Source organism: Lithobates pipiens, unplaced genomic scaffold (genome assembly GCF_037356315.1).
Source record: "Lithobates pipiens isolate NorthernLeopardFrog02 unplaced genomic scaffold, aLitPip1_a1.2 Scaffold_10, whole genome shotgun sequence".
Taxonomy (NCBI): Eukaryota; Metazoa; Chordata; class Amphibia; order Anura; family Ranidae; genus Lithobates; species Lithobates pipiens.
In genome coordinates, this window is record NW_027507686.1 from 72,320,636 (window position 1) to 72,337,499 (window position 16,864).

General features: G+C 44.0%; 1 protein-coding gene across 1 annotated transcript in view; it reads left to right on the forward strand.

Annotated features, from left to right (window-relative positions):
* Positions 1–13,596, forward strand: part of ROM1 (retinal outer segment membrane protein 1) — a 28,066-nt gene extending 14,470 nt beyond the window's left edge. The window contains exon 3 of the mRNA XM_077455853.1: positions 13,146–13,596. Coding sequence (XP_077311979.1) covers positions 13,146–13,352 — 207 coding nt within the window. The 3' untranslated portion in view covers positions 13,353–13,596. The remainder of the gene's footprint in view (positions 1–13,145) is intronic.
* The last annotated feature ends 3,268 nt before the right edge of the window (positions 13,597–16,864 follow it).

Sequence of the window (16,864 nt, forward strand, 5' to 3'; positions counted from 1 at the left end):
TAAGGTGTCAACATACCAAGATATTTTGGACAATTTCATGCTCCCAACTTTGTGGGAATAGTTTGGGGGTGGTCCCTTCCTGTTCCAACTTAACTTCGCACCAGTGCACAAAACAAGGTCCATAAAGACACAGATGAGCGAGTTTGGAGTGGGGGGGAACTTGTCTGGCCTGCACTTAGTCCTGATTATTAGACCCCAATGCCTCCCACAAAAAGTACCTGTCCAATGCTATCATATGAGGGTTTGCTAAGTCCCTTGTGATAACAATAAAGTTAAATTTAAAAAATAATTTAAAAAAACAAAAACGTAACCCCCATTGCCTTGCAAACACCCACAAATGTGGGTTGCACAGCGTTACAAATAGTTACGTGTAATGAGGTGTATATTACCTGGGATGCTGCACATTCTATAGCTTCTGCTATGCTTCCAGCACTCCAAGAGACTTTTGGCTCTTTATATTTATATCATGAAATGGAGCGCTTTTAAAGTGGACCTGACTGGAAAAGTAATATTTCATGGCGGGGCACGTCAGCATTACTAAATCACATTATTTTAAATAACAAATACTAACCTTTTCTTTTCATGAATAAAACATTCTGCTTTAATTGATCTAAAGCTGGAAACACAGATTATGCATTTTCTAAATGTTCTAAATGTTCTCCTCCAGATTTACCAACAACCATGTAGTGTGAGGGCCTACCTAAACATCAGTTCAATTTATATCTGGTCAAGTAGGCTCTCATACTACATAGGTGTTGGTAAATCCAAAGGAGATTATACAATCATGCTATAATGTGGCCGGTTTTAAGCCTAAACAGCCTAGATTACCTATTTGCTGGCTAAGGTCCAGGGTCCACAGACTTCTGCTTCCCTCCCCATACAAGTCTATGAGTATGCCAGAGCACTGGAGGCAGGTCAAAAGAATGACAACTACACCTGCAATGAAGTCTAATTGTTCTCAGAAGCAACGTGCATTTAACACAAGCCATATTGTTATAATAGCCGCTCCTGCAGTGGAAATAAACCTGCTTTAAGGTGCCCCAAAATCCCAGAGCACTCTTTAAATTGTAATACTTCCCGGTAGAGTTGGTCTAACACTTGCATTTTCTTATTGGCCCATTACTGTGATGGGTACCTTACTGATTATCAGAAACATCCAGGAGGCAGATGGGGTAGGCCAGCTTTAAGCACAGCCAGAAAGTGTTGACATTTGTATAATATAAAGCCCTGCGATTCAGATCACTTGAGGTACCCAAGAAGACTTCTAAACATATACAGCACTTGTATAATAGCCCTGGTGGCAATGTACTTAATTAATATTGACACAGATATGCTTTAAATATTTATAAGAATGTAGTTATTGCTGGAATTATTTTAGTTTGTTTTACCACGTCATTGTATCATGGGGTGGGGGGGGGGGGGGGAGGGTGAAATGCTAATATTCCCAGTTCCTGGAGAAGCCTTTACTTTTATGAAAATTATGAGGTTTTCCTGAAAACAGATTGGTGGCCATAACAGTTATTAGAAAGGGTAGCACATGCCTATTTTTTTTCCATCTAGTCTATATTGTGTTGGTCTATGATGTTGCACTTGCCTATGTAGAATGGGTATGGCCTGTCAAAGAAGATTGTGCTTTCTTGGATTTGTAAGTGATGGTAATTCTCTGTCCAGCCATCAACTAAAACTTGACGTAGGAACGAGACATGGCTGTCCTGAAATTAAATTTTTTGCACCAGTTCTTCCTTATGATGTGGAAGATAGGAAATAATAAAACCGGGTACACACGATAATTTTTTTTAAATTTCAACCCAGCGGCTGATTTCGGACGTTATTCACCCCGTGTGTATGGGTGTAAGTGATAACCACCTTCGGCAGCTCCCTTATTAATGTCTATTCTGTCCACCAGTTTTGAAAAAAAAAAAAGTAAAGTCAATTTTTTTTTTTTCGACATGAAAGGCTATAAACCCCTTTTGAAGGATATTGATCTCACATCTGAATTTCACCATAACTGACAACCAGGAAGACGTGACAAGATTTTTAACTTTTGCAAAGTGGGAAGCTCAAGTGTTGACAAAGCAAGAGGAGGATTCAAATAAAGCTACATGGAGGTAGACGTATTTTGGATGGCTTGATCAAATAGTGAGCATCTCAGTGATTGTTTAGATGAACTGGAAACATGGTATGGAGAAGACCTGGGACTGACTGTAAGCTACTTGAATCATGCTCGTCATGTTTAAATGGAAGGAAAACATTAGTCACATACAGTAGGTGCTGCAAGGTTGCTCTGATTTCCATGCCAGCAGTCGTGTACAAATCTGAAATATTTTCAATAGCAACTTCTAAAGTTTAATTCGAGGGAAAAGCAATAAATAAAAACAATCTTCTACACCACTAAGGCATAAGGCAGTCAATGAATGACTAACCTTTCCTACTACTACCACCTTCACATCTTTGTTAGTACCCAAAACACAGGTGGTTCAGATAGAAGCTAGTAGCTACCTTTTGCACCCCAAGAGGAACTGATGTGATTACATGGTAAAGATAGACCAACAATCCTCTGCCTAATGCTCTCACAATCCCCTTTAGTTCATGACTAGACTATCTAAAAAAAATTGAACTTCAATGAAAGACACATTTTCTTCAGGATTATAAGTACCTTGATTCTAACAGTGAGTAATGAGAGGCATAGACAAGACCAATTGCTTATAAAACAGAAAGGTGTTTTAGAACAAGCAGTGTGAGTCATTGTGGTAATGTGCCACTGCTCTTTGCACACTACAAACCCCATAGTCCACAGGCCATAGTTCTTAATCTATGCCGGGACCAAGCAAGAGAGGGTGGCTATAAGTCTACATAAAGTGGGACCATGGTGAACGAATGTAGTAACCCTACAGGAAATTGGATCACAGAAGCAAAAAAAAAAAAAAAAAAAAAAAGGAATAAGAAGATTTGGATGAGGCACAGAGTAATAGGATGTATTTTTTTTTTTAAGAAGAGTTAGGAATACATACCTAGATAGATAGATTTTTCTTTTTAAATCAGTGCGGTATCACTTAAATTCCATCTGAATCTTGATGATGTTGACATTTAGCATATTATGAGCACCTCTACTCTCTTTTTTGACTGTATCAATTATCATTATTCATTTAAGAGGTTTTGGGTGGTAAAGGAGTTTTTATATTAACCAACTCTTTTTAGCCTATTCTAGTAATATGACAGATTGGAAAGTAGGCCTTAGGGCAGGGATATGCAATTAGTGGACCTCCAGCTGTTGCAAAACTACAAGTCCCATCATGCCTCTGCCTCTGGGTGTCATGCTTGTGGCTGCCAGAGTCTTGCTATGCCTCATGTGACTTGTAGTTCTGCAACAGCTGGAGGTCCGCTAATTGCATATCCCTGCCTTAGGGGATCCCTGAGTATTTAAGACTGGACTGAAGCAGCACTATTCACTGCTAATACATTGTACAGTGCCATGTTAAGCTGTTGAATCCTGACTATAAGTTTATGTGTACATATGCCTGAAGGAGAGGAGATTCTAGATAAGACTGTACCACCTGATTTACTCAACAATCAGCTGAGGCTCTTTCCAGGAAACCACTAAATGATCCTACAAGGTGAATTCTTCATATTTGTGGTCACCAAAAATGCATTAACATGAATCTGCATCCTTCCAGTCATCGAACTTGAATACAAGATGCCTAAACCAAACTGGATATAGTGTTTTAGTGTTTAAAAAATAAAATAACAAGCATATCTTGATAAAAGCATTTTGACCAAACCTGGTTTCCATGAATTGCATTCTCTAACACTACATCCAAATAGGTTTCACTCGGGGTGAAATATTTTTTCTCTCTCTGTTGTTCGCTGGCTGCCTTATCTTATGTCTTTTCCAAATTAGAGTAACTCTAGAATAAAGATTGTAAACTTAGAACTTTTCGATGGAGTCCATGAGGTCTACCAGGTGGTAGGCCACAATGGACTGAAATGTTGAAGATCTTAAAACAGAGTATGCTTGCATGGCTCTGAAATGTGTTAGTGTACAAAATCTGCTCTATTTTAACTCCATTGATGAGTTTTAAGTAATAAATCCAGATTTGTAACCTAACATCTTGTGAGTTCCTGGCAAAGTTCTTTGAATTGTCAGAACAGATATGAATTTATCTGCTTGCTTGATCAGCTGACCAATGATTGGCATAAAACAACAAAATATTGATGAGAAGCGAAGATTATAAGTTTCCTCTGGAGTGCCTCTGCCCTGTAGACATCTAGTTCAAGCCGTCAAGGTTTAATTGCCCATTCAGGTAGGCAACAAACAAAATCCGTTTGGCTTAAAATGTGATTCTGAGCAATGATGTGAGGCATGATAATCCCTGTTTATATGATGTAAATAAATCTGCCAGTAGAGGGGTATGAGACGGGACTCAAATGCCCATATTTAATTCTGCATTGGGAAATAAGGAAGATATCCAGACCATACAGCAACCTCTGATGCTGCTCCAAAGTGGGCATTTCAGGTGCTTTCCTATCACCTGGCCTTCTCTGATATGAATTAAATCTGGTATTGCTTGCCTGTCTCCCACATAGGGACTAGTAATTCAGGTAAAGAAATAATATATTACTGTGAAATTGTTTCTTAATGGAATGACAATTTAAATAAAGTAACTATGCATTGTAATACCCTGTACACACGGTCGGACTTTCAAATGGAAAATGTGCGATCGGATCGTGTAGTTCGAAAATCCGATTGTGTGTGGGCTCCATCGGACTTTTTCCGTTGGAATTTCAGACACACAAAGTTCGAGAGCTGTATCTAAAATATTCCAACAACAAAATCTGATTGTTTAAATTCCGATCGTGTGTAGACAATTCCGACGGACAAAGTGTCACGCATGCTCAGAATAAATTACGAGACGAAAGCTATTGGCTACTGGCCCATTTATAGTCCCGTTGTACGTGTTATACGTCACCGCGTTCAGAGCGATTGGATTTTCCGACAACTTTGTGCGACCTTGTCTATGCTAGACAAGTTTGGGCCAAAATCCATCAGAAAAAATCTGACGGATTTTGTCCTCGGAAAGTCCGACCATGTGTACAGGGCATTAGAGAGTGATAGGTGTCCCGGGAGCCGCACATCAAGTCAAAGCCTTCTGTGTGATAGTGAATGACCGTCTCAGCCTGAACCCCCGCCAGGCTGCACCCCTATTGGGTTTCACTCCGCCCACCGGAGCTCAATCAATGCACTGTTATTATAGCTGCTATGGGCTATGGATGAGTGTAACTTGGTTCAGTTCTTGGAAGGTTTGGAAAATCCAGCATGAAGTCCAAAAACCCAAACCTGGCACCCATTGAAGTCTATGGAGGGAAAAGTAAACATTTTTGCCTGCTTATTTTCACAGCTAAAAACAAGTTATTGTTTAAAAAAAAAAACATTCTCATTGATGTTATAGGTGCTGACTCTGATATAAAGTGGGACTCTAATGGGAGGGGGATATTCTGATGCAGAAAGGGGACTGTGCTGTAAAGGGGAGGGCTCTGGTGTGATTGGAGGAATCAACGCAAAGGGGGCACTCTCGTGTGATGGGAATGTGAAAGGGAAGTTCTGTTGTGGTAGAGTGACTGTAAAGTAAAGGGGAGGCTCTAGTGTGATAGGGGGATTCTCAGTTGAAGGGGTGTGATTGGGGCTTTAATGTGAAGGGGAATAACTGTGATGATAAGGGGGGATGGATGGGGGCTTTGATATGAATGGGGACTGAAATGTGAAGAGGGGGGGGCTGACTGACTGATTGGCAGACTGTAAGGTGAAGGGGGCTCTGGTGTGATTTAGGCACCCTGACGTGATGAGGGAATTCAATATGAAGGTGGTGATTCTGATGTTGGGGGGGGGGCCCCAATGTGATGGGGGCTGACTCTGATGCAAGGGGGGAATTCTGATATGAAGGGGGTACTGTAAAGTAAGGGGGCTCTGATGTGAGAGGTGGACCATGAAGTGAAGAGGGATTCTGATGCGATGGGGCTGACTCTGATGTGAAGGGAGGCTCTGATATGATGGGGGTACTCAGATATGATGCTCTAATGTGAAGGGAAGGATTCTGATGTTATGTGGGACTCTGATGTGAAGGGGGATCTGTTTTGAAAGGAGACTCAGATATGAATGGGGGATTTTATTGTTAAGAGGGGACTCTGAATTAACGGGGGGATCTGATGTAAAAGCAGACTCTGATGTAAGGGGGAACTCCTAATGTAAAGGCTGATTTGTTGTCACTGCCTTACTGCCTAGTTGTGACTATTTTAAATAGTTTTTCCATAATTAAGGCTGAAAAGCATATTTAATGAAAAAGATTCATGTTAAGTATTTTTATCAATGAATTCAGAGCTTTCTTTGATTGGCTGAGGTGGAGAAGTGGGCGGGATGACATCAGGATTTCAACCTCAGCCAATTAGAGGAAGCCTTGTATTCACTGATAAAAAATACAAAGTTTCTTGAGAAAGGATGAGCAGCACTTGATTTTGTTTCAGCAGCAGATGGGAAGTCCCTGTACCGCTGTCAGAACACAGCACTGTCTTCTGTATGCAGCTGATGCTAAATAAACTTTATACAGTTCTGATAGCAACTGCATCAATCACTTCCTATTGCGTCTAATTAAAGGAAATCTATTCAATGAGACATAGAGAGCAAAAAACTGGAGAGTGGTTTTAATTAATGAATTTTTGTAATGTAATTGCATCTTACAATTACACTATTAAATTGATGGTATACCTGCTTAAAGGCATCAATGCTCATCTGCAGGCTTACGTTATCAAATAAGCCTGCACCCTGCAAGTGATATTTATGTCATAGCTAACATGGGGATCACATGATCAGCAACCACTCTTATTGGGTAATGACTGTCAATAACAGCTTGGATTGAGAGTAGGCAGTTGCACAAAATGTAATTTGCTGCCTCTCAAGGCAGGCATTACAACAGGTTGGAAGGATGTGATGGCTGCATTAATTTTTGTTTTTAAGCTTTCTATCCTCAGTTTTCACCTGGTGATCTGGCCAGTAACATACCTCTTGTATTAAAGTGCCTACACTCTGGATGAAGGAGCAACAGAGACACCTTGGACAGCAGCATCGTCAGTCTGAGGAGGGGAGTGTCAGATGCACTAGTAGATTTAAATACACTAAACAAATTAAAGTCAAACTCCAGCTAATGCCCTGGCAGCAGTTACAGCACCTGTTTTTTTTTTTTTTTATCCTTCCAGGATAAGGGTTTTACACAACTAAGGCTGGATTCACACCTATGCATTTTTTGTGCTTTTTGCATTTTGCAGATTTGCACTGCAGATAGTGTTCTATAGGAATGGTAAATGGACTGAAGTGCAAATCTGCAAAATGCAAAAAGCACTAAAACTGCATAGGTGTGAATTCAGCCTAAAACTGATCATTATAAACACCCTTGTCGGTGGTAAATGGTCTGTCTCAACCCTCTTAGGCCTGGTTCACACCTATGCACTTTTTAGTGTGCTTTGTTTTGCAGAAACACACTACAGTCCATTTATCATGGTTTCCTATGGATCACATTCACATCTGTACATTTTATGGAAAGGGCCAGGGACTTTTATTTCTGGTTTCTGGTTCCATAGACTTCAATGGATCAAAAACGTGTATTGAAAAACACAAAATGCACCTGAAATATGAAAACTGCAACCTGTATAGGTGTGAACCAGGCCTTACTGCTACAGGACAGCTTGGGTGAAAATAAAGGACAGAAAACCTAAGAAAAAATAAATAAATAAATGCACCCACCACTTCTAAGAATTGGCAAGCTGCAATATAATAAATATTTCCTTTTGGGTTTTATACTGCTTTGGGCTGCAGCTTATATAGGACCAGGGCCTGTGCAAAGCTGTCAGTATGCTTTGAGCAGCTTTGTCGAAGCCTTTAATGCACGTTTCAGCTCCAGTATGAGGAGGTCAATGATAGATTTTAGAGGATTTGCTGACTGCCAGTTTAAAGAGGTTGTAAACCGTTGTGTTTTTTCACCCTATTGCATCCTATACATTAAGGTGAAAACTCACCTGATCCCGTTCGTTCCCTTGGCGGAGACACGCTCTACCTCTCTGCCTGTTGTCTCGGCTCTTGATTGGATAGATTACTAGCAGCGCAGCCATTGGCTCCCACTGCTGTAAATCAAATCCAATGACGTGGACGCCGGGGGACGTGCCGAGTCCGGCTTTCTGTTTGAATACACACAGAAGCAGGTCCTCGGAGCGTGCCAGCAACGAGAGCGATTCTCCAACGTGAACACCCGAGGTGGAGAGGAGCTGCCAGCGCCGCCGGGTGACCCCAGAAGAGGTGGATCGGGGCCAGTCTGTGCAAAAGGAACTGCACAGTGGAGGCAAGTATGACATGTATGTTATTTAAAAAAAAAAAAATCAAAGGTTTACAAACCCGTTAATCAAGCTATAAGCAGGCTTCGGCACTATTTGAAGTGTGTTTAAAGCCTGTTAGAAGCTTGTTTAAACTCCCATTATGATCAGTGTTTAATTTACCCTTAAGCCGCGTACACACGGGCGGACTGTCTGGCCAACTTAGTCCGTCAGACAATCCGACGGACAGTCCGTCATACTTTCGAATGAACGGACTTGACCACACACACCACTTTTTGAGCGGACTAATAAGGCGTACTAAGTCCGCCATACTATCCGCCCTACTTTTGAAATGAATGGACTCGCCCACACACGCGGAGGAAAGTCCGCTCATTTCGAGCGCGTCTCCAGGTAGGCGGGGCCCGCGAAGGAGACGTCGCTGACCCCGCCGCCTGGTATGGACTTAAAGGGGAACCCCAACGCCGAAAAAAATCGGCGTGGGGGTCCCCCCCAAGTCCACAACAGACCCTTGTCCGAGCACGCTACCCGGCCGGAAAGGAAAGGGGGGCGAGCGAGCGGCCCCCCCACCCCAAAGCACCTTGTCCCCATGTTGATGAGGACAAGGGCCTCTTCCCGACAACCCTGGCCTTGGTTGTCGGGGTCTGCGGGCGGGGGGCTTATCGGAATCCGGGAGCCCCCTTTAATAAGGGGGCCCCCGGATACCGACCCCCACCCTATGTGAATGAGTATGGGGTACAATGTACCCCTACCCATTCACCTGTAAAATAAAAGTACAAAAAAAAACACAACACACGAGATAAAATACTTTATTGCACAGCTCCGGGGGTCTTCCGTCTTCGGGGGTCTTCTCGCCGGACTCCTCCGCTATCTTCTTGTAGCTCTTTTGCTAGCGGAGGAGTCCGGCTTTCTTCCTCGCCGCCGGCCTCTTCTCCCGACTTCGGGGGTCTTGTCCCCCTCTTCGGTTCTTCGATAGCGGAGGAGTCCGGCGAGAAGACCCCGAAGACGGAAGACACCCGGAGCTGTGCAATAAAGTATTTTATCTCGTGTGTTGTGTTTTTTTTTGTACTTTTATTTTACAGGTGAATGGGTAGGGGTACATTGTACCCCATACTCATTCACATAGGGTGGGGGGCCGGTATCCGGGGGCCCCCTTATTAAAGGGGGCTCCCGGATTCCGATAAGCCCCCCACCCGCACCCCCCCATGTTGAGGGCACGCGGCCTGGTACGGCTCAGGAGGGGGGGGCGCTCGCTCGCCCCCCTTTCCTGGCCGGCCGGGTAGCGTGCTCGGACAAGGGTCTGTTGTGGACTTGGGGGGGACCCCCACGCCGATTTTTTTCGCCGTTGGGGTTCCCCTTTAAGTCCATACCAGGCAGCGGGGCCAGCGACGTCTCCTTCGCGGGCCCCGCCTACCTGGATACCCGCTCGAAATGAGCGGACTTTTCTCCGGGTGGGAAAAGTCCGCTCATTTCAAAAGTACAGCGGACTGGCATACACACGGGCGGATTGTCCGCCGAAATGCGAGTCCGACGGACAGTATTACGGAAATTCCGAAATACTTAGTCCGCCAGACTGCACGCTGAAAAAGTCCGCTGAAGCCCACACACGAGCGGACTGTCCGCTGAAATGTGTTTCGGCGGACTAAGTTGGCCAGACAGTCCGCCCGTGTGTACGCGGCTTTACTCTAACTGTAGTGAAACCTGCTGCAGGTATACGCATGCATCTGTAAGTGTTAGCACAGTATATACCTACCAGCAGCTTTATTTTTTTTAATTGATAGTGTCTTTAACCAAACCCTAGAAAAAAAGCTACTGTATTCTCTATAGCATTGATGGCGAACCTTTGCAACCCATATGTTTTGTAACTACATTTCCCATGATGCTCAACTACACTGCAGAGTGCATAAGCATCGTGGGAAATGTAGTTCCAAAACATCTGGAGTGCCAAGGTTCACCATCACTGCTCTGTAGTGTGTACTGACTGCTCTGTCTTTCTTCAGTTATCTCCATGACTCACTTCTCTTTTCCTTGACACCAGACAATCCATGATGACAGCCGCTCTACCTTCCCTCCTTTAGCACAAAGAAGTGAATGACAGCTTCAGATGTGTATATTTCCTGTGAGACTGTATAGAAGAGGGAGGGTGTCTTTTTCCCTCCACTCAGGTCTCAGATTACACTCGGCTCTGTGCTGTGCAGTGTGTTTGACCACCATTCTCTGCCACCTGAAATTCTGAAATTCTGCGTAATCTGTGCACTTTAAACAGCTGTAGAGGTGAGAGGGTTGTAATCACATTGGTGGGCTTATGCAAAGGTTTATTATCACTTTAATTAATGATACTTACTAGTCCAGCTGGCTGGGATTCCTCGCTTTCTTGCAGAACTATGACACCCATAGAATCTTCAGCATTCAACATACTTCTGGGTGATTTGGTTCCACCTGCTAGGAGCTATTTCACTACAGGATATGCCCTGTACATGCGGTCTGGAAAATGTGCGATCGGATCGCGTTGTAGGAAAATCCGATCGTGTGTGGGCTACATCAGACTTTTTCCATCGGAATTTCCGAAACACAAAGTTTGAGAGCAGGATCTAAAATTTTCCGACAACCAAATCCAATGGTTTAAATTCTGATCGTGTGTAGACAATTCTGATGGACAAAGTGCCACGCATGCTCAGAATAAATTACGAGATGAAAGCTATTGGCTACAGGCCCGTTTTTAGTCCCGTTGTACGTGCTTTACGTCACCGCGTTCAGAACGATCTGATTTTCCGACAAATTTGTGCGACCATGTGTATGCTAGACAAGTTTGGGCCAAAATCCATTGGAAAAAATCAGACCGATTTTGTCGTCGGAAAGTCCGACCGTGTGTACAGGGCATTACAATATTGATGGAGTGGCTGAGAGGTAAAACCAAAATGCGTTTAAAATATATATATATAAAAAAATTTTAGCCACACTGGTAAATATTAATAAATTAATTTATAACCTTCTTACCGGCACCTTGTGCTTTTCACCCACGTAACATGTGCATTGGTCATGTCATTTCAAGGTGTCACTTTTTGACCTGTGCACATAACTTAGAGTAAATCGTTCTTTTGTCAGCAATTCCTCTTTGTGTTCAAACATGACCCATACAGCATGGCACTGCACAGGTTAATGTGTGACGTCTGTCTATATTTTTTTTAAAAAGACACTTCCTGTGAAGAAACTATATATCCCACAATCCCTGGGTCTCTCAGTCTAGTGTTATACAGGTGGCAACGTAACGGTAATTAGACCTAAAACAGCAACAAGCAGGTACAGTAGAGCAATGAAGGGAAGAGATGTGTTTTTATCACATTAGAACTCCCATATTTGAGATGCAACTTAAAGAAATGTCAAGGCATTGATTGGATGCTGTATGACCCAGAACAAAACGTTGCCTGCCCCTTATGCAAATAGAGACAAGCTAGGCGAATGAATACATGGACATAAGAAAATCAACCACCCACAACACTACAAACTGCAGTCACAAAATGTGAGCCCATCATTACAAGAAAGGCAAGTAAATGACACAGGCAACATAACCACACTAGTACCCAGTTTTAACAAAACATTTGAAAGTGTACAATGCCTATTTTTTTTTTGCACAGTGCCTGTTTAAACCTTTTTCTCTTTTTTGTCCCCCAACACTATTTCTTGAAGAATCCCTATATGCAATCCCAAAATATTAGGGGAGGTGACGACATGGGGCTGAGCCATGGTTTTAACACCCCAGCCACTCCCCATTAAAGTGTTACTGAACCTAAAACCTAAAAAAATGTTTTTTCCTTAATGCATTGTTTAAAGTAAAAAAAAATTCAGTGTCCCTGTGCCCTCTCCTTTCCCATGTGAAGGGGAATAGAGGGGAGAATAGATCAGCACTGTGTACGGCTGCATCTTTTCTCCCCTTCCTTCCTCTTTACAAGGCATTTGAACATCAGTAGGAGCCATTGGCTCTTGCTGCTGTCATTCAAATGCAGTGAGGAGGAAGCAGGGGGATGGGCTTAAGTCCCGCTGTGTAAGTCTATGGAGCTCGGCTCTGTAGACACACAGGTGGGGAGCATGGGAACTACGCTCTCCCCCTAGGCAGAGGCTATGCTGCATCCACCAGGGTGAGTATTCCCAACCCCATACGTATTTTTTAATGTCAGCATTTAATTTGTGTTCCATTAATATTCCACCTTACTTTTAGTCCTTGATTACATTTGCATCAGCCCTCTGAAGAGTGATCCACCACAGATTGTTCTGTAGAGGGCATTTGACAGGCATTGTAAAAATCTGTGCCCCAACCATGTGCATTGCCTAGGTTGCTGCGTGGCCTCATTCAGTATACAAAAACAACAAAGGGCATTCATTTTTGCAACACCCCTATGTAATGCCTTTACAGCTTGTTCAGTTTTATCCTCTGCCCTGAGTGATGACTGTATATCACCGGTTCTATCCCTCCAGAGCTCATTGGAGTGCTGGGCTGTAGAGGGGGTGGCAGTGGCTGGTTCACTCCTCCAGCAGCTCACTGAGAGGCTGAGCTAGCTGCCGGTCCAGGTATCTGGGTGGATCCCAACTGTAAGCACCTGGACACGCTGAGTGACGTGAGCCGACAGCAGAATTTAGCCCACTAACTGCACTCCTGTGGTCCATAGAAGTAGAGCCAAAATAGATCTGGCCATACTTCTCCTTTAATTTTACATGGGTTTCCACTTTTCCAAATGTAAGTCTTATATGCAAATATGTCTTTTTTTTTTTCTTTGCAGGCCTCAGTTCTAGTGAGCATGCGCTTTCTCCAGACTTCAATGGACAAGATTACTGGTGTTGAAGATGTTGAGACTGATTCCGAAGGATTCCTGCTGGAGAAGGGTGTAGTGGAGACCATTAGCAGTAATCTAGAGAAAACAAAAGCCCTCTTCAAGTCCAGTGTTGGGGAAACCGGGGGTGGGGGGGAGGAGGGCCCTGCTAGCTAAGCACATCACAGATTGGGGAGATTGAGACACAGTCTAGAGATTCATTTGTATATAGTCTGTAGAGGTAGTCCAAGGCTGCTTGTTGTATACTGCCCTCTGTATGGAAGACCCTGAGGTCCTGCTTGTGTTTGCAGCTGCCCAGTGAAGTGAGGAGAGTGGGGTAATTTCAGGAGCGGCAGTCTCCTTCCAGCTGTAGCTGCCAAAATGTAGATCCCGCAGAGCGAAAATAAAGAAAAGACTGCAATCCGATGTCTTGTGCTATGGGGAGGGACAATATGACATACACAAATAAGACACAATGAGGGGGGATTTACTAAAACTGGTGGACACAGAATTGTGTTCAGCTTTGCATAGTAACCAATCAGCTTTTAACTTCAGCTGCTTAAATTAAGCTTTGACAACGAGGCTGGGTTCACACTGGTACAAAAAAATGCTCCGACATTGGGAGCACATGTCGCATGACGTATGAAAATCAATGTTTCCATATGAGAGCTGTGTTAACTTTTGCGAAACAAGTCGGTTCGACTTTGAAAATGCTCCCTACACTACTTTGATCCTACTTCAGCCCATTGAATATCACTGAAGTCGGATCGCTGTCTTGACTAATCCAACTTTGGCATGCGACTTGTGTTTTGATGGTCTTGAAGGGAAACTCCACGCCAAATAAACTAAAAAAAAAAAAAAAAAATGGCATGGGTTCCCCCTCCAAGACTATACCAGGCCCTTCGGTCTGGTATGGATTTTAAGGGGAACCCCCCCCCCCCCCATGCCAAAAAAAACAGCTTGAGGTTCCCCCCCAAAGCCTATACCAGACCCTTATCGGAGCGCACAGCCTGCCAGGTCAGGAAAGGGGGTGGGGATGAGCGAATGCCGCCCCGCCCCCCCAACCGTACTGGGCCACATGCCCTCAACATGGGGGGGTGGGTGCTTTGGGGCCCCAAAGCACCTTGTCCCCATGTTGATGAGGACAAGGGCCTCTTCCCGACAACCCTGGCCATTGGTTGTCAGGGTCTGCGGGCGGGGGGCTTATTGTAATCTGGAAGCCCCCTTTAACTAGGGGGCCCCCAGATGCCGGGTCCCCCCCACCCTATGTGAATGAGTATAGAGTACATTGTACCCCTACCCATTCACCTAAAAAAAGTGTCAAAAATAAAACATATTACACATATTTTTAAAGTAATTTATTAAGGCAACTCCGTCGTCTCTTCCAATCTGTTCTCCACTCTCTGGCTCTTCTGTGTCCGCTGACGTCTTCTGCCTCTGTGGTTCTTCTCCCTGTCTGCTGTCTTCTGCCGGTTCTCCTCTGTTATCGGCTCACTCTTTTGCTGGGTCTTCTCCCTCTGTTGACGCGCGCTCTCTTCTGCTCTAATGCTGGGTGCACGGTGTGGCACTACTTATATTGGCATAGGGCAGGGTCACCGGAGGCACGCCTCTTATGACTTCACTGCCCATCATGCCCCAGGCAGTGATGTAATAAGTGGCGGGGCCTACGAATGTCAGACGGTGACCCCGCCCCATGCCAATATAAGTAGTGGCACACTGCACACCCGGCATTAGAGCGGGAGAGAAATCGAGTCAACATCGGAAGAAGAACAGAGGGAGAAGACAGCAGAGAAGACCCAGCAAAAGAGCGAGAAGATGGGGGCAGAGACCCGGCAGAAGACAGCAGACTGAGGGAGAAGAACTGGAGAGGGGAGAAGAACCGGCAGAGGCAGAAGACGTCAGCGGAGGACACAGAAGAGTCAGAGAGGGGGGAACAGATCTGAAGAGACGACGGAGCTGCCTTAATAAATTACTTTAAAAACCTGTGTAATGTGTTTTATTTTTGAAACTTTTTTTTTTTTAGGTGAATGGGTAGGGGTACAATGTACCCCATACTCATTCACATAGGGTGGGGGGGCCAGGATCTGGGGGCCCCCCTTGTTAAAGGGGGCTTCCAGATCCCAATAAGCCTCCTGCCTGCAGACCCCAACAACCGATGGCCAGGGTTGTCGGGAAGAGGCCCTTGCCCTCATCAACATAGGGACAAGGTACTTTTGGGGTGGGGGGGCGCAGGGCACCGTCCCAAAGCACCCACCCCCCATGAGGGGGCATGCGGCCTGATGTGGTTCAGGAGGGGGGCCCCCCCTCGCTCATCCCCATCCCTTTTCTTGGCCTGCTGGGCTGTGTGCTTGGATAAGGGTCTGGTATGGATTTTGAGGGGACCCCCACGCAGTTTTTTTGGCGTTGGGGCTCGGTATGCTTTTGGATGGGGGAACACATGTTTTTTTTTTTTTTTTTACATTGTGCGTGGAGTTCCCCCTAAAGATTCAAACCAGACAGTGCCTGGTATTGTCGGGATCAAAGTTGGATCCCTGTTCATTGAAGTCGGACGCATGTTGAACTTCAAGTCACAGGGCAAAACTGGATCCAAAGTGGTACGACTGTCGTGTCGTACCAGTGTGAACCCAGCCTGAGCCTAGGTTCACACTGACTACAGGTTATAAATCGTGCGAGTTCAGCTGAACACACACAATTTCAAACAGGCAATGCAGTAAGACTTCGGGGGCGCTTATATAGACATATGTGCGGGTTCCTATACAGAGGTCTATTCAAATCGCCCCCAAAGTCACCAAAAGTAGTACAGGAACTACTTTTGGCAATCGTGCAGAGCCACACAGTCGGTGTCGCACCGATTCGGACGCTGTCATTGCTGGCAATAGCCGCCGATTTGGCATGCAATTTGACATGTCAAATCAGCCCGATGGGTTGGGTGGGCTAAAACCTAGAAGCTGATTGGTTACTATGCACAGATTCACCAATTTCTGTGTGCACCACTTTTAGTAAATCCCCCACCAATGCTACAAATACAGACATTGTGTATGAAATCTTGAGGAAAGGGGATGTGTCCCTGCATCTCCTAATGACTATAATCTCCCTTCCGAATTCTAATTCATACTAGAAAAATGGCAGACGGAATCCGGTTACTGTGGCAGCAAAACTAGGTTCAGCAATATCAGGTTAGGGAAATTTGCTCAAAAGCAATGTAAGGAAAAACAAACCAACACATAAAATATGAAAAATCTTTATTGATACCCATCTAAAAAGTGTGAAAAAAATAAATATATAGTCCAACAATGGGACCCCACTGCGGTGGAAATACTAAAATCTTGGATGTATCAAACCAATAATAGTCATATACTACATTAGGAATATTGTAGTATATTTTATAGCAGAACACAGCATATTAAAACTTATAGAATTTGATGAAGTTTCAATTGTTAACAGAATAAGTGGGGTCTCACTGTAGGTTTATATTGGATATTTTTTCCTTGTATTTTTTTTTTTATGTGTATTAATAAATAATAAAAAAAAAAAAAATCATATTTTAATGTGATTATTTTTTCCTTATATTGTTTATAAACAAATTCACTACTCTGCTGATATTGTAGGTTTTTGCATTGGAAAAAAAATACACAATTTTGGCATTGTGAGCTGATCCTTTATATATATATTACCATGTGCTACAAAGT